This window comes from Misgurnus anguillicaudatus, chromosome 18 (genome assembly GCF_027580225.2).
Source record: "Misgurnus anguillicaudatus chromosome 18, ASM2758022v2, whole genome shotgun sequence".
NCBI lineage: Eukaryota > Metazoa > Chordata > Actinopteri > Cypriniformes > Cobitidae > Misgurnus > Misgurnus anguillicaudatus.
This window is the reverse complement of record NC_073354.2, coordinates 33,123,848-33,144,944: the sequence shown is the minus strand read 5'-3', so window position 1 is coordinate 33,144,944 and position 21,097 is coordinate 33,123,848. Positions and strand designations below refer to the sequence as shown.

The window sequence follows — 21,097 nt, the reverse complement described above, 5'->3', positions numbered from 1 at the left end:
TGCGCGCATCGATACAGCACCTTCCGTATCGATTCGGATGCACTTTTAAAAGTAACGTGACGAATCGCTGTTGATCCATATGGAAAGGATCATATGGATCAACGCATGTGTCCCGCAGTGTACGTAGAGTTAAAGGTAGCAGGGTATACTTTCAATTTGACTGTCTGTCTCGCTGGCGCACGTGTCTGCATAACACTCTCTCTCTCTCGCTCTCGCTCGCTCTCTCTCGCTCTTTAAAATCAATGAGTTTAGTATAAAGCGCAGATATCTTAGCCTATACTAAGGCAAAAGGCTTTATTAGCCACTCTCTTATAAAACAGTACTAACGCATTTGAGAAGAAACACGACAAAGATTTGCATGTGAAAAGTGTACGTCTAAAGAAGTGATACAGAGCCACTTCAAACTATAGCTGTCACATTAATAATCTGATTTCTATTAAATAGCATTAACTCTGACTGCATGTTTATACATATTTTCATAGATATAGAATAATTAAATGAGAGACAAATATAGTGCCTAGAGTAAGTATTTCTATGATTTACCCTAAAAGCTAATAAATGAATGGCAAAAACATAACTGTTACAACACTGCTTATTCAATGTATACAGATGATAAAAATAATGTTACTAAATTCTGAACAAAAATGTAATTCAAAATAGTCTTGTATCGTGATGCGCATCGTATCGGGGCCCTTGTATCGGGATACGTATCGTATCGGGAAATTGTTGGCTATACACAGCCCTAGTGCTGAGTGTTGACTGTGTCGTCACATAGACGACAGAGACAAGTAAGATCTGCTTAACTCAGCGATACATTTTATTAATGCGCAAGGCTATGTATGTGTGCTTGTCGTCAATGACGTTTGGTCACAAACACGCTCAAGCGCGGTTTATGTGTGTGCTTGTCAATCACGGGCATTAAATCCGTGGAATCTGCGGGCGCGGATTCCGTTTGGCTCTGGCTATAAGGATGAAATAATTGAAAACAGGAAAATTATGAAATATTTAATAAATGGTATTACATAGAAAACATAAGAGTATTGCTCTTATATGTACTAGCGATTCATACTATTTTTTTTTTTTTTTTTTTTTTTTTTATTCCAGGCAATAGACAATATGGTAAATCATATAAAGAAAAAAAAAAACGACGAAAAAAGAAAAAATAACAATCAAACAAATATACAATATTCAAATATACAGATATAATAATCATATTCTGCCTGAAAGGGAGTGGGAAGAAGACAACTTATTTAATCCCACCCCTACATCACCATTTGTAATTAATATTTTGGCTTCATATTTACTGTGCTCTCAGATTGATAAAAAAATATATATATATATCACGGTGGCGTTACCACAATAACAAATTAGTTTATATAACAACAATTGTTTCCAACAAAATAATAAGCATACAATCCAAACCATGCTTAACGGATAATATCCAACGATAATAATAGACAATATACCAACAATGATAAAAGACAATATACTAATGATGGTAAATGGTACTGAGCACATGTTAACACTATAAGACACATGACACAATATAATAGAAGTAAACAATGCCAACAATGTAATGGACAATATAGCAACGATGGTAAGGAAACACTGAGCACATGTTCACACTATGAGCTATAAAACTATAAACTATAAAAATAATTGATTTACCAATAAAGAACAATACATATACATTACATACATGCACACATATCAGTAGCCAAGCCATTTAAACTTTTATTTTTTCTAAAAAAAAACATTATTTGATGAACACGCTTTAGAAACATTACACTAAAGGAAAACAGCATAAGGGGACGTGGTTTGGAAAAATATCACTTGATTAAGTTTTACTTGTACAGACAGACAGGTTTGTCCTTACTTTTAAAGTTCACATCTGATGTACCATGTAGATGTACAATGCAAACATTCATTCCGTGCACACCCAGTTTACAGTTAAAAAACTTAAGCTGGTTATGATGTCATAACCATTAAAGGATTACCTCAGTTTCTTAAAAAAATCCTGATAGCTTACCCCCATGTGCTTGCGCATTTCGTGAGGTTGCGCTGGCGCGTCCCATAGCTGGTGCAAGATGAGAAGTTGTGGTTTAAAAGTGCATATTTTTAATGCCAAATAATCTTTTTAGATAAGACCCTTACGGTACATTCACACGGGGCGAAAGCGTTAACGCTTGACGGAAGGCTTGTCTGAATCATGGCCAACAGCCGATCACAGTGGCCGCAACACATGCTCCGGTCTTCCATAAACGTAATTGGTTGGCTCTGTCTAGGTTATTTGCATAAGGTGATCTGATTGGCTGATGAAAAGTTGAGAAATGTTCAACTTCTACCGCGAGCAACGGCACTGATGCGGTGCCGACGGATCCACAATTCAGTTCGGCAACGCATGACGTCACCCATTAAAAGTGAATGGGAAGCGTTAATGTTTACGCCCCGTGTAAATGTACCGTTATGCCTCGGTTGGGATTATTAAGATCCGTTTGAAGCTGCGATAAAACTACAATATTAAACTGCATTGAAACTGTAAACTGTTGGGGTCCAAATAAAGTCTATTAAATTGTGAAAAATCTTAATTTCTTCTCGACCGGGCAAAGAGAGACATCGGCATTTTGGATGACATGGGGATGAGTAAATTATTTAGATTTATTTTTAAGAAAGTGGACTAATCCTTTAACATGTGATTGTCTGTGTGTATATAGCGACTATTTGGTATTCAGCAACCTTGCATTTACTGATGAAAAACAGCATGGACTATAATGGATATATAACTCCATTTAAATCAGAGAGAGAGAGTAAAATAACACACTGTTTAATTTCACGGGTCAGAGCGAGGATGGAAACCTCTCTTACTTTCTCTTTCTGTCTCTCTCTCTCTCTCTCTCTCTCGCAGTCGCTCACCTTCCCCACTGCAGGCCAGTGACAAGGAGAAGGAAAGCCCAGCTGAGCTGACCGAGCGCTGCTTTCGGGAACTGCTGGGCCGTGCCGCGTATGGCAACATCAAGAACGCCGTGACCCCAGTGCTTATGTAAGAGAATTACCGCATATATAACAGAATGTTGTGAATCCATGCAGTTATTGCTTTAGTTTATGTATAATGTAAATGTAAGGTATTTATATTTTCTTTCCGGGCAAATGCATATTTATTCAGACTATTTCAAACTATCAATAATCATCTCCAATCCAGGAGACTTTCCGAGTTGATCATTTATCTGAGTGCGGTTAGAGTAAATCTTATTTATCTGTCATATTTAGTTTCATTTCTCTAGCTCACGCTCTGTCTGTTTTCTCACCGCAGGCATCTTGATAATCATTCACTGTGGGAAGGCAAAACATTCGCAGTGCGTTGCTTTAAGATCATCATGTACTCCATTCAGGTGAGTTCAGTTCCACTTTCATATAGGGAAGGGATGCAACAATTATACATTTTGATAGTACGGTTAGTCTGATAAATTATCACAGTTATTATGGTTATTATGGATTCATTTATTTTACAACATTAATGTATAAAATCACATGAATACGTTTTTGAACAATTGCTAAATTCTTTTGTATTTTCAGTTTGTGTATTTTTTTTGTACAATTCTTGGATCAATGATAATAATAATAACCTAGCTGGCTTGTGTCTTAAATAGTATAGATGCCTTTTGAAACCTGTATTTATTTTAATAATCTTTTGAATATGTGTAATTTTACATTTGGATTGAATAAATATGTCTCTTATTTTGGTTTGATTGAAGTATTAGTAAAAATGATAATAGCCTCTCAAAACGAATAAAAACACTGGGTCATCCTGGATCAAGGGCTGCGTGTCATTTTGACAGGTAGCTTAATATTACACAAAAATCAAATATAAATATTAGGGCTGGCAGCATTAACGTGTCTATTAATTAATTAATCATTAATGCGTTCAAATAATTCAACGTAATTAAATGCAGTCAGTCATACCACCAGGAGCGCCCGCCAACCAGTCTGAATTATTACGCACGCGCCTCCTGGTGGTTCCTGGATCTGGTTTGTGTGTGAAACAAAACACGTGGTGTAGCGGAGGCTTTACGATTACTTAACCTTGACATTTTAAAGCGCGGTTAATAGTGAAACCGGTTAATCACTGCATCCCTTTATATATTAAAAGCAAATGAAAATTTCCCTTAATAGTAGGATTAACAGAAGAACTGCATTATCACAAATTAAAATTAGAGATGTACCGATGTTACATTTTCCCACAAATACCGATAGCCGATTATTCAGACTGATATCGATGTAGATAACGATAGTTTGTGGTTATATTAACTTGCCTTAACTAAATTCTGAAGATTCAATGAAGACCATTAATACTAAACTAGTGATGTTTCTTTACATTTTTATACACAGAGCTCAAATTCATTGTATTTTCCTGTTCTTTTGTTGACTGATACCGATTATTGGCCGATATATCGGTGCATATCTAATTAAAGGAATATTCCATTTTCTTAAAAAAGTCCAGGTCATTTATTCACCACCATTTCATCCAAAATGTTGACGTCTTTCTTTGTTCAGTAGAGAAGAAATATTTTTTTTGTAGAAAACATTCCAGGATTTTTCTCATTTTAATAGACTTTATTGGACCCCAACAAATTACAGTTTCAATGCAGTTTGAATGTGCAGTTTCAAAGGACTCTAAACGATCCTAAACGAGGCATAAGGGTCTTATCTAGCGAAACGATTGTCATTTTCGACAAGAAAAATAAAAAACATGCACAATTAAACCACAACTTATCGCACCGGCCGTGTGATGCGCCAACGTGACCTCTGTCATCAAGTCAAAAGGTCACGGATGATGTGTACGAAACTATCGCCCCAGTGTTTCCAATTTGGAGAAAGATGACCGTTCCGACGTTGTTGTATGTGGAATGATACTAATTAATGTGTTTGTGTCAGTTTATTGTTTAAAATGGTCCGCAAATGTGTGTTTCATTTATGTAACGTGTGACATTTTGACGTGCTTACGTAATTACGTGAGGTCGCGCTGGTGCAACGCAAGATGAGAAGTTGTGGTTTAAAAGTGCATATTTATTTTTCCTGCCAAAAATTGCAATCGTTTCGCTAGATAAGACCCTTATGCCACGTTTAGGATCATTAAAAGCCGTGTTGAAACTGCTATTCTAATCTGCATTGAAACTGTAAACTGTTGGGGGTCCAATAAATCGAGTAATTTTTTCCTCAAAAAACTTAATTTCTTCTCGATTATTTTGCTCTCTCAGTCCCAGCATTCTCATCTAGTCATCCAGCAAGTCTTGGGACATCTAGATGCCAACAGTAAGAGCTCAGCCACAGTGCGTGCTGGGATTGTAGAAGTCCTCCTGGAGGTGGCTGCTATCGCTGCTAGTGGTTCTGTTGGTGAGTGTGGATTTACAACCCCTATTCATTTTAATTATACAAAACGTTAAGCAATAGACCTAATAGCACAGAAATCGAATGGTGTGTCTTTGTGCTGCACGATTTCATGTCTGGTCTCTGTATCTGGGTCACTCTCCCCCAGACGCTCGGCCCCCTCCTCGGGCAGAAGAGAGCTGTGGCATTGCATCTGACCCAGTCTAGATTTTAGCCAAAAATACCCCATATCACACAGCATGGGACTGTGACGTCAAGTAGATCTCGCACCTAATGTCCTCTGAGAAAACCCTCTCACACCTTTACATGCAACACTACAGTGGACCCCTGGGGGCACACCTGCTTCAGGAGCGATTTATGTAAATTAGTTTGGCATTGATTTATTTTAATAAATAGTCCACAGGCAACTACCAATAATTTTTTCTTTGGCCAATGTGGAAGTCCACTTGGTTAAATGAGCATTAATGTGATTTTAAAGGGATAGTTCACCCAAAAATACATTTTATGTTTACATCACCCTCTAGTAGTATAAAACCTGTATCAATTTCTTTTTTCCCGAAAGCAAAGGAAGATATTTGTAATAAATCAAGAAACGAGCACCACTGACTCCTATAGTAGGAGAAAATATATTATGGAAATTAATTGTGCTCGAAAACGGCTCAAAAACAAAGGAATGCACTGCAAAAAAATGACTTTTTTACTTAGTATTTTTGTCTTGTTTTGTCTTAAATCAAGATGTCTTTTCTTGATGAGCAAAATGACCTAAGAAAATAACTCAAGTTTTTAGACCAAAAAAAAAAATACAATTTAAGTGAAAATGTGGTTAAAACAAGGAAAAATATCTGCCAATGGGGTGAGAAAATTTTTCTTGAATAAAGTGTTTAAGATTAACTTATTTCAAGATATTTTTCCTTGTTTTAACCACAATTTCACTTAAATTGTATATTTTTTTTTGTCTAAAAACTACACTTATTTTCTTAGGTCATTTTGCTCATCAAGAAAATACATCTTGATTTAAGAACTTTTTAGATATTTCTACTGAAAACAAGACAAAAATAAAAGTAAGAAAGTTTTTTTGCAGTGTGCACACTACACTGCAAAAATGATTTTCAAGAAAAAAAAATCTTTTTTTGATGAGCAAAACGACCCAAGAAAATAAAACAAGCAAAAAAATCTGCCAATGGAGTAAGCACATTTTTTTTCTTGAATTTAGTGTTTAAGAAAAATGTTCAAGATTTTTTTGCTTACACCATTGGCAGATTTTTTTTGCTTGTTTTATGCACAAAATAACATAAATTTGATATTTTTGGCCTAAAAACTAGACTTATTTTCTTGGGTCGTTTTGCTCATCAAGAAAAAGCATCTTAATTTAAGAATTTTTTGATATTTTTACTGAAAACAAGACAAAAATACTAAGAATTTTTTTTCTTGAAAATCCTTTTTTGCAGTGTGTATTTATAATATTATTTAGTGATTTTGTGCATAAAACAAAGCAAAAAAATCTGTCAATGGGGTAAGCAAATTTTTCTTGAATTTTTCTTGAATTTAGTGTTTAAGAGAAATTTTCAAGATTTTTTTGCTTACCCCATTGGCAGATTTTTTTTTGCTTGTTTTAAGCACAAAATAACTTAAATTTGATATTTTTGGCCTAAAAACTAGACTTATTTTCTTGGGTCGTTTTGCTCATCAAGAAAAAGCATCTTAATTTTTAGATATTTTTGCTGAAACAAGACAAAAATTCTAAGAATTTTTTTCTTGAAACTCATTTTTTCCAGTGTTTGTAACAACTATCCCTTTAAAATATATTACATGGGTCACATCTGTTGATATGAAGGTAGATGATATTAAGTGGCTTGTATGTATTTTTATTGTCTGTGTGCGTGTATGGTGTCATAGGTCCCACAGTTTTGGAGGTCTTTAACACTTTGCTCAGGCATCTGAGGCTCAGTGTGGACTACGAGTTGACGGGATCTTACGACTGCACCAACATCGGCACCAAGATCATCAAAGAGCACGAGGAGAGACAATTTCAAGAAGCTGTCATTAGGACTATCGGTGTGTGTGTGTTAGCATCATTTTTAGTGGATGCACTTTTGCTTCCCTTATGTAAATTGCTCTTTATAAAAGCCTTGTTATATTGGTCTGCGTTTTTTTATTTCAGGCTCTTTCGCGAACACGTTACCCACGTATCAACGCTCTGAGGTAATGCTTTTCATTATGGGGAAGATCCCAATTCCAGGCCTTCATCCCACACTGCCCCCTACAGGCTCAGGGTGAGTACTCAAATCACTATTGGGTTTCTACATGTTGCACTTTCATTTACATTTGGCCACGTAAATGTGTTTCTGGAAATAGGATATAAGTCTGATATTCAATTCCTGTGCAATATTATGTTTCTATTTGGTTATCATAATGCAGGACTGTGAGATTTTGCCTCACTTAGGTTTCACTGTGTCTGATGATTGAAAATTATAAACAAGTTTTGTTCATTATCAATTTTTTTTATTAAAAATTAAAGATCATAATGTAAGAGAAAGCATAGTAAAGACTGGTGGTAAAATAATAGGGTTCATGCACGATATACATTTGCTTTTGTCTGTGTTGCAGGCCTCACCGGATGATTCAAGTCATGCTGTTAAAGTCACTAAGACAGGTAAAGTCTGTCTACATAAAGAATATTATAAGAAGAGACAAACATATACACTGAAAAAAAACAACTTCTCAAACTTAACAATTTGCACAAACTTTTTTAAAGTAAAATTTACTGCTTTTTAAAGTACAACTTACCTACAAAAATCAAATAAAATCTACTTTATAATGCATGAAAAACATTTGTTAAATAATTAAGTAACTGTCACTTAATTATTTTTATTTTAGAAGTTAGATTTATTTTAATCGTTTAGACAAAATCTATTAATTTTTTGATTATTAAAGTATTGCTGTCCTAAAAATATAAAATAAATCTTATTTACTTTTGTATGGTAGATTGTATTTACTGTTTGTTATTTTCTTTAACATAGTTTTATGGACTCAGTTACTCTTAGTGTTATAAATGGCTTTATAACACAAAATGTATGACTGATTATAAGTTAATAAACTTGATTCTCCACAAAAGAGCACAAAAACTGTGTTTTTGACATTTATTGTCAAAACTGTGGAGAGAAATACAATAAAATGTTCTGAACAGGGTTCATGTAAGAAAACACTGATCACCTGAACGGTGACTTTAAACCCTTATGACATTTTATTAACAAATATTTAAATAGTTAAAGTTCTTATCAGTTCTTATTCTGTGAAAAAGCTTAAAAAGCAAAATATTCAGGCGCAAAGGATTGTGGGTATTCCTTACAATGGAATTAATGGATTTTATACTCTTAAGTTAAATTAATTCAGATTTTTGACTTGAACGCGCTAAAGTTTTTTATTAAAATTTACTTCGTTATTTTAGGACTATGTGCAGTGACTATAAAACAGTTAAATAATACAAGAAAATATATAATATGACTTACTATTCCCACACAGTTCATTTTGTAGATGAATTAATTGTGTATTTATCATCATTTTACTTAGAAAAATCTAGTTCTCAATAAATGTTAATATTACTATGTAGAAATTATGAGGGTTAAAGGAATAGTCTACTCATTTTCAATATTAAAATATGTTATTACCTTAACTAAGAATTGTTGATACATCCCTCTATCATCTGTGTGCGTGCACGTAAGCGCAAGTTTGGTGGTACAAAATAAAACGTAGCGCTTTTCTAAGCGGATTTAAAAGAGGAACTATATTTTATGGCGTAATAGCACTTTTGGGAGTACTTCGACTCAGCGCAGTAACACCCTCCCTCTCCCATTATGAGAGTGAGAAGGGGAGCGGACTTTTCAGGCGAGTCGAAGTACTCCCAAAAGTGCTATTACGCCATAAAATATAGTTGCTCTTTTAAATCCGCTTAGAAAAGCGCTACGTTTTATTTTGTACCACCAAACTTGCTCGTATAACTACTCGTCTTAAATAGGAAAAACGTTGATGTGTTTGGTCACTTCTAACTTTATCTCTAAATGGTAGCATTGAATGAATGGGGCTAAGCTAAATGCTATCGAAGCGTCGCAGCGCGCTCCAGCGCTTACGTGCACGCACACAGATGATAGAGGGATGTATCAACAATTCTTAGTTAAGGTAATAACATATTTTAATATTGAAAATGAGTAGACTATTCCTTTAATATATTTTACTACACCAAAAAGTTCGTTTTTTTTTTCAGTGTAATGCAAGCATAATTAATTTTTTTCTTTACTTGCTAGGTCACATGTGGTTTCCAGACCACTAACATGTTGACAGCGCTACCCAACTCCTTTCTGGATCCACTGCTGTCATTTGGGCTGCTAGAAGATGCAGAGATTCGCCTGCTGGTGCTAGAAATTCTCGTCAGTGTAATTGATCGTCATGACAACCTGCCCAAGTTCTCCACTATTAGGTTAGCGTTGGATTCATTTAAATATGCATAAGGAGAGATTTGAACCTGGTCCCTGGTGACACCTTTGGCAGATGCCATGCTTTTTAGCCGTATCACAGCTGCCGCCCCCTGGTGGCAGACAATTTATCTTACATTATCCCATACTTTGTGACGTTTTATATGTATACGTTTGTATATACGTTTTATATGTATGTGTTCATCAGGGTTCCCACAGGTTTTTGAAATCCTTGAAAATTTGTGAATCTAGGAGGGGGAAATTCAAGGCCCTGGGAAGTTTTTGAAAATATACATATGAAGAGTTTCGTTGCAAAACGAGATAAATCCATTTTTTTACATTTTTGTCAAAACATGTTTATTATTATGTTATCATGTTATTATTTTGTTTTATGGTGCTACTTAGCTGTATTTTTTAAGTTATGGAGGTTTAAATCAAAACAAACCAACTGCAGTTGCATTGAAATTAATTGGAATGCACAACCAAAAAGAACGAGATTTCTGAACAATTAAAAAAATGGTGGTTATCTCGTTTTGCAACGAAACTCTTCATATATAGATACAAGTCATTAAAAGTGCTTAAATCGATTTTATGCAAGAAGTTTTCTGGAAAAAAATCCATATTATTCCCTGTGTAGTGTAGGATAATATAATAAAAGTTCTAGACTTTTTAATCACACGTGCTAAACTGTTCGCTTTAAATGCTTATATCTTCTGTATGCGAATGTTGACTCATACCAAAATGCTTTTTTGCATAGTTGTGTTTGACACATAAAAACGTCTCGGGTTACGTATGTAACTGTTGTTCCCTGAGAAGGGAACGAGACGCTGCGTCTCCCTTGCCATACTTCCTGCAACACATCCCTGTAACGCCATCTTTGGCAATATTTCAGATAGCGATATACTTCCTGGCTCCTGCATCACCCTGTCTTTGGTCCTGTCCCAAATGGCACACTCCGGACTTGTGGTCCTCCTCAGAGTCCATACTTTAAAGTCTGGACTACGTGATGTCATCAGAGACCCTTAATGCGAGTCCACGTGGGTGCAACAGAGTCGTATTTTGGGACAGACTCGAGCGTCACACCGGAAATAGGTAGTAAAGTGCGCGAAGCCTGCTGCAGTGCGGGCTTCGCTGAAGACCGCATCAAGGGGGCAAAGGAGGCGCTGATGAGCACACTTCAAAGCTTAAAAATGACAGATGGGACACCCTACGGACTCGTGGACTAAGCGAGCACGCGCAATTTAAGGCCACGAGACCGAAAGTCGACATGAAGTGCGCCATTTGGGACAGGCCTTTGTCGTTAAGCCTCACCATTGGTTGACTTTGATATACACATTCAGATGCACTTACCCCTGGAGGCGTCCCCAAAGTGTCACCACGCAGCACGAGTTCCCTCAAAAGGGAACTGTAACAATGTATCTTAAAGGTAACACAATGTAACCTTGCTCTCACTCGAAATGTGTCCCCACATTTAGTGCTTGAATTTGAGGGGGATTTGCACCTGGAAAGTCTTTGAAAGGTCCTTGGATTTGAAGTTGACTAAGGTGTGGGGACCCTGGTTCATTATCTGGGAGAATCAAACCCATTACTTTTATGCTGCTAATGCAATACAAAAAGTAATATTGTGTCATGTGTCACTTTGTCTCCATGCAGTATCATCTCTGACATCTCTGTGCTTAAACTAAAAGTGGACAAGTGCTCACGCCAAGACAACCTCTTTATGAAGAAGGTACCCATTCGTCTCTCTTACACCCATCTCTGTCATTTATCCATCACTCACCTGCTTCGTGCATAATCAGTCTGATACTGGTTCAGTGTTTAACTGTGATATCTCTTTCTGTTACAGCATGCTCAGCACCTGTACAGACACATTTACCTGTGCTGTAAGGAAGAGAGCAGCACACAGGCGCACTTTGAGAAGCTTTACTCTCTGCTGGCTCTCATCAGTATGGAGCTGGCCAATGAAGAGGTGGTGGTGGACCTCGTCCGGGTGTCTCTCGCTCTGCAGGTAGCTGTTTTGTGTTTAAACCTATATTGTTTTTCAAATTTAAAGGATTAGTCCATTTTCTTAAAAGAAATATCCAGATAATTTACTCACCACCATGTCATCCAAAATGTTGATGTCTTTCTTTGTTCAGTCCAGAAGAAATTATGTTTTTTGAAGAAAACATTGCAGAATTTTTCTAATTTTAATGGACTTTAATAGAACCCAACATTTAATACTTAATTGAACACTTAACAGTTTTTTTTCAACGGAGTTTCAAAGGACTATAAACAATCCCAACGAGGCATAAGGGTCTTATCTAGCGAAACGATTGTCATTTTTGACAATAAAAATAACAAATATACACTTTTAAACCACAACTTCTCGTCGTGTAGATCCGGTCGTGATGCACCAGCTGACCCCACTACGTCACCGCAATACGTCATGACGTCAAGAGGTCACAGAGGACGAACGCGAAACTCCGCCCCAGTGTTTACAAGAGTCTTGAAAGAGGACCGTTCCTACGTTGTTGTATGTCAACTGATACTAATTAATGTCTTTGTGGCAGTTTATTGTTTAAAATGGTCCGCAAATGTGCGTTTTATATATGTAACACGTGACATCCCTACATCACTACGCATTTATGTTAGGTCGCGCTGGACCGGACCTTGACGAAAAGTTGTGGTTTAAAAGTATATATTTTTTATTTTTCTGGTCAAAAATGACAATCGTTTAGCTAGATAAGACCCTTATGCCTCGTTTGGGATTGTTTATAGTCCTTTGAAACTCCGTTGAAAAAAACTGTTAAGTGTTGAGTTAAGTATTAAATGTTGGGTTCTATTAAAGTCCATTAAAATTAGAAAAATTCTGCAATGTTTTCTTCAAAAAACATAATTTCTTCTGGACTGAACAAAGAAAGACATCAACATTTTGGATGACATGGTGGTGAGTAAATTATCTGGATTTTTCTTTTAAGAAAATGAAATATTCCTTTAAGCATCTATGATGTCAGTAACACTTTGCCAAAAGAAGATGACACTTCTTTCAATTTTCTGTGGTTTCTTAAATGGATTGTTCACCCAAAAATGAAAAATCAGACTTTTTATCTTCTTGTGCTGATCTGTGTTCAGGATTTGGCTCTGAGCACTGAGGAGATGTTACCAGTATATAACCGCTGTGCTGTCCATGCCCTCTCTGCTGCGTACCTCAACCTTATCAGCCAGCTTACGACTGTACCAGCCTTCTGCCAGCACGTACATGAGGTCCGAGACGTACAAAGATGTGGTCACAAATGCTTTCTTTAACATTGATAAATACAAAAATATTTATAAAATATATTTTACAGGTTATTGAAATGAGATTAAAAGAAAGCCCTTACCTGTTACCTGAAGATGTCTTCATTGAAAACCCAAAGTAAGAGAAATTATAAGTGAACTGATTTCTCTTGATAATGTAATCTTTGTGTAACTTTGTGATTTATAATTGGCTCGTTCTTAATTTCCCAGGATTCCCAAGACGGTGGAAAAGTTGGAAGGGGATGTGCTTTTCCAGCAGGCGAAGATCACAGAGGTTCTTGGAGGAAGTGGCTATAACACAGACAGACTGGCCACACCTTATGTCCCGCAGTTTACAGGTACACCATGAGATATCATAATAAAAGTATCCTACTGATAGTTATTATTTATAAAGACAACATGAAATTAAAAAGGATCTTACAGTATCACGAAATCAAGATTTAGAAGGTGTCCAGCATCAGAATTTTTAAAAAGCCCTTGAAGCCAATTTTTTTTGCACATATAAGATTAAAGTCTGAACTTACTATAACCATTATTTTTAGAGAATTTAAAACATATTTCCTTTAGAATTATTTACATTTTTAAAAAAAAAAGATCATTACCGCAACATGATATTACATTAAGTATATACATTTACAAACTCATGTTTCAGTAATGAGAACTACAAAGTTGTCTAGGTACTAGTACAAATAAAATTTTAACTTTTATCTGGAGAGAAAAAATAAGAACTGCTTACCTGGTAGCCATCTTGAGTGTCACAGTCAATTATGTCACTTCCATCAATTATTTTGAAAATGTTTGTTCCTTGAGGGCTTAAACAATGTTTGAAAATTGTTGCGGAGGATGACAAAGTTGGTCTTGGACACATTTCTATTCGTTATTATTGTCTCTACATTTACCAATGATCACCAAATACCACATGTTTCTTTACTGTAAATGTTTATAAGTGTAACATGCACTGAAGCTTTTTATTTTTTAGATTTTTTAATTATAAATATTTCCATGTCAAAGAACCAAAATCGGTTATGAAAATGTACCCTTAAATGTGGAAAAAACAGTAAAATTGGTTTGTATGAAGTCATTTGAAATCATGTGCAAAATAGTACATGAAGAGATGTTTGTAACTGTATGCTTCTTATTAATTTGCATTTACTTTTTTTATCAAAATGTTTCTTGATGCCTCATAAGTCTAATTTTGCGGGAATCACCCATTTCCCTTCCTAAAAGTGCACAAATATGTCCTTGTTGTGAATCATTTGATTCTTTAAATAAGAAAATAAACTCTTCACGTCTTATCTATTGAATAATAATAATATCCATCAAAAGACGTATGTTTATATAATTCAATGCTAAAATTAAATCCTGTCCAACACTGTTTTCTACTGAATATTTAGTTTATTTTATTTAAAATCGACACATATTAGGAGGTAAATGTGCTGCGACTTGATGTTGTCTAATTTTATGGTGAATACACAGCTTTAGACAATAAAATTAAAAGCATTTGCATTGCAGATTAACTAGTTAGTTTTAATCTTTGCTAAATCACTTTTTGCTTATTTTGCCGACTGACTGAGTGGTTAAATTGAATTACCAGTGATTTTACCCTTCTCCATCAGATGATGACCGACTGTCAAAGAGAAAGAGTGTTGGAGAAACAATATCCCTTCAGGTGGAGGTTGAATCCAGAAACAGTCCAGAGAAAGAAGAGGTACAAAAAACAACACAGATTTGTACACATATTATGCAAAATAAACTTTTACATGGTGTTTGTACACATGTGTGTTATAAACACAACCACCCTACAATGAAAAACCTTTTTTAATCTCCATTAAACCAAGGCAGTCTTATTAGACATGCTGTTTTGATTCCCTTGTCAATATGATGTCATACTGATAAAGCCCCACCCACTGCCACTGACTGACAGTCCTGCACAACCATAGTTTCCGCCCACAGGGAGTGGTACGCTGTATGCCATGTCTTAATAGTGAGATACTATTGTCTCAGACTGTATTCACAGGAATCAGATATATTTTAACTGAACCATTTTAACTTTGGTAAGGGAGTGTGGAGCATTTAAAGGTACAAATACAGGGCGTTTTTGCTCCCACCCAAATAGGTGCATTTTAGGCATGCTATAATAAATGATCTGAATATTACTAATGCGATCTTTAAATAACAAAAAAAAACATACTGCGCCATTGACTTTAGAGCAGGTTTTTGTTGGTCAATGGCGTAGTCTATTTTAGTTGCCTCAAAATAGCAACGTGCCAACAATGCGCCTGAACACACCTCGTTTTCAGACCAGGTCGCAAAAGGAGGCGCAAATGCATTTGCTATTTAAACAACGCGGCGCTAAACGTGAAAATTATAATTACACAGGGTGGAAACTAGCAAAAGACACTTGCGTCGCGCATTGCGCTGCATTGCGCCGGGTGTAAGATAGAGCCCTAAGTGTGTATTCAAAGCACCGCCCTTATTGTTTACAATGCGTGGAATGGTGCTCTGTGATTGGTTAAGCAGATTTATTGCATTCTGCAGAGAAGGAGGACTGACGTTTATCGCGTTTTGGGGAAAATGGAGGAAAGATGACAGAATAACACGCCGGATATAAAATTAAGAATTGACTTTTTAATACTGGCCAGATACAATACTGATTTTGGCGGTAACTAATTATTATTATTTATTTTTTTAAATAGCAATTATTGCATTTTGGAACCAAACTCTTAATTTCTTAAGTACATTTATGTAAGAGATCTTAAAATGATTGTGACGCGTGTCGGCAAAATGAGCAAATTTTCTTTCTTTAATGTTTGACATTGAGACAGACAGCTTCAAGATCTACTGTAATGCACAGATCTAATATAATCTTACACATATGATCATTTTTGTCTCAAGAGTTAACCAAACATTCACTTAAGACATAACAGATTACATCTGCCTGAATTCTTGTCAAAACAGATATTTTTGAAACTGTAACTGTGTGTATATATGTTTATATATCAGAGTCGCGCATCTGTGCATGCTTCGAAACTCTCAGTCAGCACGAAGAAGATGTCTTATCTCTTTTAAAGCTCACATAACCCAAGCTGTTTCTGCATTTCTGATGTTAATTTGGAGTACTTATAGAGTAGTATTACATTCTTTATATCTCCGAAGAGTCTTTAGATTAATCAGATTTATAAACACAAGATTAGCTTTACCGATTCTTTCCGATAACGTACGAAAAAATTAAGGAGGAGGGAGTACGAAAATCCAAAAATACAACACTGTTTCACTTATGATTCACTACACGTTCGTGTCATTTATATAATATGCACGCGCCTTCATGTAATGCTTGCCTATTAGTAAATAGACAAAAAACTAACATTTATTATCTGTCTAATTTGTCTCTTTTTTCAACAGCGAACACCAGCTGAAGAAATCACATTTGAAACACTAAAAAACGCCATTGGTGGGTTGATTAAATAAAAATCGAACTATCCCTGCAGATATTTGTGTGTAATTGTCTCCTTTGTTATTGCTTAGTTAACTGCGTAAGCTGATCAGTGACTGTTTGTGTGTGTTTAATCTTCAGTGGACAGCGTTGGTGTGGAGGAACAGGAGAAGGAACGCAGAAGACAGGTGGTTGAGAAATTTCAGAAAGCCCCCTTCGAAGAAATAGCTGCCCACTGTGGTGCCAGAGTGAGTCAAACATTATGTACCTTTATATGTTGCATTTATTTGAAATGATGTTTTTCCCCCATCCGTCGGTGCGTTACGTAGGACTAATAACGGTTCTTCTGTTTTCTCTCAGGCCACAATGCTGCAGAGCAAACTTAATCAGATCTTCGAAATCACAATCAGGTAAGTCGCCGCCTGGCTCATTTCAAGTCTCGACTACATTAGCGGTTTCTCATAAAGATTTGTTTACGCTGATAAATCCTCTTATCTTTTCACTGCTTCTTGCTCCCAGGCCTCCTCCCAGTCCATCTGGCACCATCACATCAAGTTACGGCCAAACCCAGAGTCGCTCCATCCCCGTTTATGAGATGAAGTTCCCAGACTTGTGCGTTTACTAGCGCAGCTCAACTCAGGATTCAGAGAGCTTCAGACGTTTTGGAGAGATTCAAGTATTGAACTGTTTTGAAGGCTAATATGAAGGCCCCTTTTTAACCCCTAAATCTTATTTGCTGTGATTATATCCTGTCTACACTGTGACTGCTGTAGACACCTGATCTTCTCATTTTTGATTTGCGTTTACAGATGTTACCAAGATATTCTTGATGATATTCTGGTCCTCTACAACAATAGTAGCTCCGATAGATATGGGTTTGAGCAAATATTTCTGCGAAATCCCAGCTCAACAGTTGCACAATTGGGTGAATCTCCTGTCAATAATATGTCTGGGGTCATATTTTACTTCAAAGTCAGCATTTTGGTAACAGTTAAAGGAACACTCCACTTTTTTAAATAATTTCCAGCTTCTCTAGAGTTAAACGTTTTAGTTTTACCGTTTTGAAATTCATTCAGCGATCTCTTGGTCTGACAGTACCACTTTTAGCATAGCTTAGCATAATCCATTGAATCTGATTTAGACCATTAGCATCGCGCTCAAAAATAACTAAAGAGATTCGATATTTCTAAAAATTCTTAAATTAAGATGCTTTAGTCTAGTTTTTGGACCAAAAATATACATTTTGCGTGATTTTGTGCATGGAACAAGCGGGAAAAGAAGATATCTGCCAATGGGGTAAGCAAAAAAATCTTCAATTTTTTTTAAACACTAAATTCAGGATTGTTTTGCTTGCCCCATTGACAGATTTTTTTTGCTTGTTTTATGCACAGGATCACTTAGGTTTGGTATTTTTGGTCTGGAAACTGGACTTGTTTTCTTGGGTCGTTTTGCTCATCAAGAAAAAGCATCTTGGTTTGAAAAAAATTTGATGTTTTTACTGAAAACAAGACAAAAATACTAGGAATTTTTTTTCTTGAAAATCATTTTTGCAGTGTATACAATAAAAATGTCTAAGTATTTTTGTCTTGTTTTCAGTAGAAATATCTAAACATTCTTAAATTAAGATGCTTTTTCTTGATGAGCAGAATTACCTGAGAAAATGAGTATAGTTTATAGATAATATAATATAATATACAATTTGGGTGAATTTAAACTTGAAACGGGCAAAAATATCTGCCAATGGGGTGAGAAAAAAAATCTTAATAAGTCTTCTTTTTTCTTAAACACTTAATTTAAGCAAAATGTTCTCACCCCATTGGCAGATAATTTTGCTTGTTTAAAGCACAAAAATTGACTTGAATTGTATAGTTTTTTGTCTGGAAACTAGACTTATTTTTTTTGGTCATTTTGCTCATCAGGAAAGAGCATCTTGATTTAAGAATTTTTAGATAATTGTACTGAAAACAAGATAAAAATACTAAGTAAGAAAGTAAGACATAATAGATAAATAGAAATTATATATATATATATATATATATATATAATTTTTTTTTCTAATTCAGACAAAAGGAAATCATGATGTTAAGCTATATAAGAGACCTTTTAGACAAAATATGATATTGTTATGGCTTGTAACATCTTGTGATCCATGTTAATGAGTAGCAAATTGTTCAAATAATAAAAAATATCCATTTGAAAAAAAGCACAAAAAAATGAATTTGGACACCAAATGCACCTGCAATTATAATCTTTTTAAATAAGTATTTTAAACACAGAAAGGTAATTGTATTATTTACTGTATTACAGTATTGAGAATCACTATTGAGAATAAGAATTATGGCCAATCCAATTGTTTTTGGATTTTGGGGTAAAATGTGAACTAAACATGTTTTCATGAGATTCACACACTTTTTACCAAGACTTTATGGCGATTAGGTATTAGTGGGCTATTAAAAAATTTCATTTAAAAGTTTCAGCAATGATTTTTACTTGTTGGTGCTAATTTTTGTTCACCGTAGGTTTTTGGTAAATTTAATTGTTTTTTTATGTTGTTTTCATGTAGTGATTTGTTTAGTATGTTAAGCTCGAGCTCTGGACAGCTGGATCTGAAGAGCTTGTGTTTACCTGTTAAACACTATTGAGTGGCATTACCAAGGTTTGGGTAGGAACCGCTTAATTTACACTGTTTTTACTCATTCATTTAACATCTGTAACATGTTGCGCTTTTTTAAGTGCTTTCTCACAGTATTGTGGCATTAGACAAAGTTTTTTATATGTTACCATAGCATAATTTATATTGTGTGTATATATAAAGTTACATATAAGTAATCTAGGAATATATGTAAATATTCCTGTTTAGTTTAGTCTTGTTAATTAGGTAAATATCTGAACGAGTGGATGTGAGTGTATGCGTGTGTTTCCTCATAAAGGACCCACGAGCGAGGCACATTTGTTAAAACTAAACAGCAGAACGTGCAATTTAACACCAGACTACTACCAGATGCTTTAATTTAAAATGACTTACAATTGTGATCAATCAGGAGTGACGCACATCATCGTCTTGGTCAGACATATTTTATAAACCATCAAATTTAATGACAAATAGGTGATTTCACATACAAATGTTGTAGATCAGGGGTTTCAATCTGGGGTCCGGAGATGCCCAGGGGTCCCCCAGAAGGTTCCAAGGGATCCCCAGAAATAAAAAAAAACTGTTTTTTTATTTCACAATTACTATTTATCTATTACAGTTTAAATGTTATGAAGTTAATTTAACTAAGTTTGTGAGAAGCATAGTCATATAATCCAACCAATCAGTGCGAAGAGGTGTCTATATGTAGCCGTCCTTCACCTCTGTCCCATGACAAATTTTGCAGCATCCCTTCTCCACCCCACCACCTTACTCTCAGCTAGTACATCTATCCCAGTTAAAGAGGGGGGGGGGACGCTTGGTTCGGTCAAAAATTTCAACCTCGGACAGCACGCCAAATATGCTTGTTAATGCTTGCAAAATGTGTGTTAATGCAAACTCGTGAATCTTTATATATATTTTAGGAAAGGGGTTTCTTCATATGTGGGGGTCCCTGCCATCAAAAAGTTTGAAACCTCTTGTTGTTGATCGTGCAGAGAGAAGATACCATTTTAAGGAATTTTTTTAAAAATATTTACACAATGAGTAATTGCTTTTATGCAACTATAAACAAGCAGACAATGTTGAATCACTTTGTTGCAGAAAAAAAGTACATTTATATAAAAAACAAGCCAAAGTACCATAATCCAAACGAAAGTTTCTCTTTTATTCCTTTATGTTGTGTGTCTCTGTGTATGACTGTGGATGTTTTCTGTGCCATGGACTGAATTATTCTTGTTGAGGGTTGTTGTTTTCGACAACATTGTGGCCATAAATGTTTTAGGTATGCCTGTGTTTTATAATGATAAAATCAGGCCATTTGTAAAAAAAGCCGTTTCAAAGTTTCTATTCTACAAATATATTATTAATATAAATAACACCGCAGTTAGATAAGCAGAATTATCCAAACAGTAAGTGCGGTTATATCTATACTGTAGCTGTCAGTCAAATCTTAATGCTGCAATATCATTATTAAAAGCATTATAATATAATAATTTCAAAATGCACACTAAAGTTCTGTAAATACCTCACGTTTCTTCACCAATGTTGTTTAGTCATGGTTTTCTTTTTTGTATATGAAGTTTTTGACATGTTGAAGTCATGTATTGAGTGTTATTTCTGGTGGAAATTGAGTTTTGAAAAATCTGCTATTTGATGATGTGTAGCATTGCTAAAATACAAGCACAATCTATTTTGAAGTATTGCTCTGTCTGGGTAAGAGTTTTCCCTAACAAACATGGCAATGATTTGTTTTTGTGTTCAAACTGCAAATAAAACATTTTCTATACAGTATAGTGGGTACATTTGAAATGTTTTCCGTAAAACACATTGACATTGCACTTATTTTGTCGTTTTAGATGCTCTAGTTCAGTGGTCCTCAAACGTTTTTGGTGTACGGTG

General features: G+C 35.3%; 1 protein-coding gene across 5 annotated transcripts in view; it reads left to right on the top strand.

Annotated features, from left to right (window-relative positions):
• The window catches only part of efr3bb (EFR3 homolog Bb (S. cerevisiae)), a 50,314-nt gene extending 32,485 nt beyond the window's left edge, over positions 1-17,829 (top strand). For all 5 annotated transcript variants that reach the window (XM_055186196.2, XM_055186197.2, XM_055186194.2 and 2 more), the window contains 17 exons: positions 2,906-3,040; positions 3,311-3,389; positions 5,256-5,391; positions 7,282-7,440; positions 7,547-7,658; positions 7,993-8,038; positions 9,687-9,859; positions 11,508-11,583; positions 11,701-11,862; positions 12,969-13,100; positions 13,184-13,251; positions 13,344-13,471; positions 14,750-14,841; positions 16,536-16,584; positions 16,708-16,814; positions 16,927-16,976; positions 17,086-17,829. In XM_055186196.2, the coding sequence (XP_055042171.2) occupies positions 2,906-3,040; positions 3,311-3,389; positions 5,256-5,391; positions 7,282-7,440; positions 7,547-7,658; positions 7,993-8,038; positions 9,687-9,859; positions 11,508-11,583; positions 11,701-11,862; positions 12,969-13,100; positions 13,184-13,251; positions 13,344-13,471; positions 14,750-14,841; positions 16,536-16,584; positions 16,708-16,814; positions 16,927-16,976; positions 17,086-17,191 (1,810 nt within the window). In that variant the 3' untranslated portion in view covers positions 17,192-17,829. The remainder of the gene's footprint in view (positions 1-2,905; positions 3,041-3,310; positions 3,390-5,255; positions 5,392-7,281; positions 7,441-7,546; positions 7,659-7,992; positions 8,039-9,686; positions 9,860-11,507; positions 11,584-11,700; positions 11,863-12,968; positions 13,101-13,183; positions 13,252-13,343; positions 13,472-14,749; positions 14,842-16,535; positions 16,585-16,707; positions 16,815-16,926; positions 16,977-17,085) is intronic.
• The last annotated feature ends 3,268 nt before the right edge of the window (positions 17,830-21,097 follow it).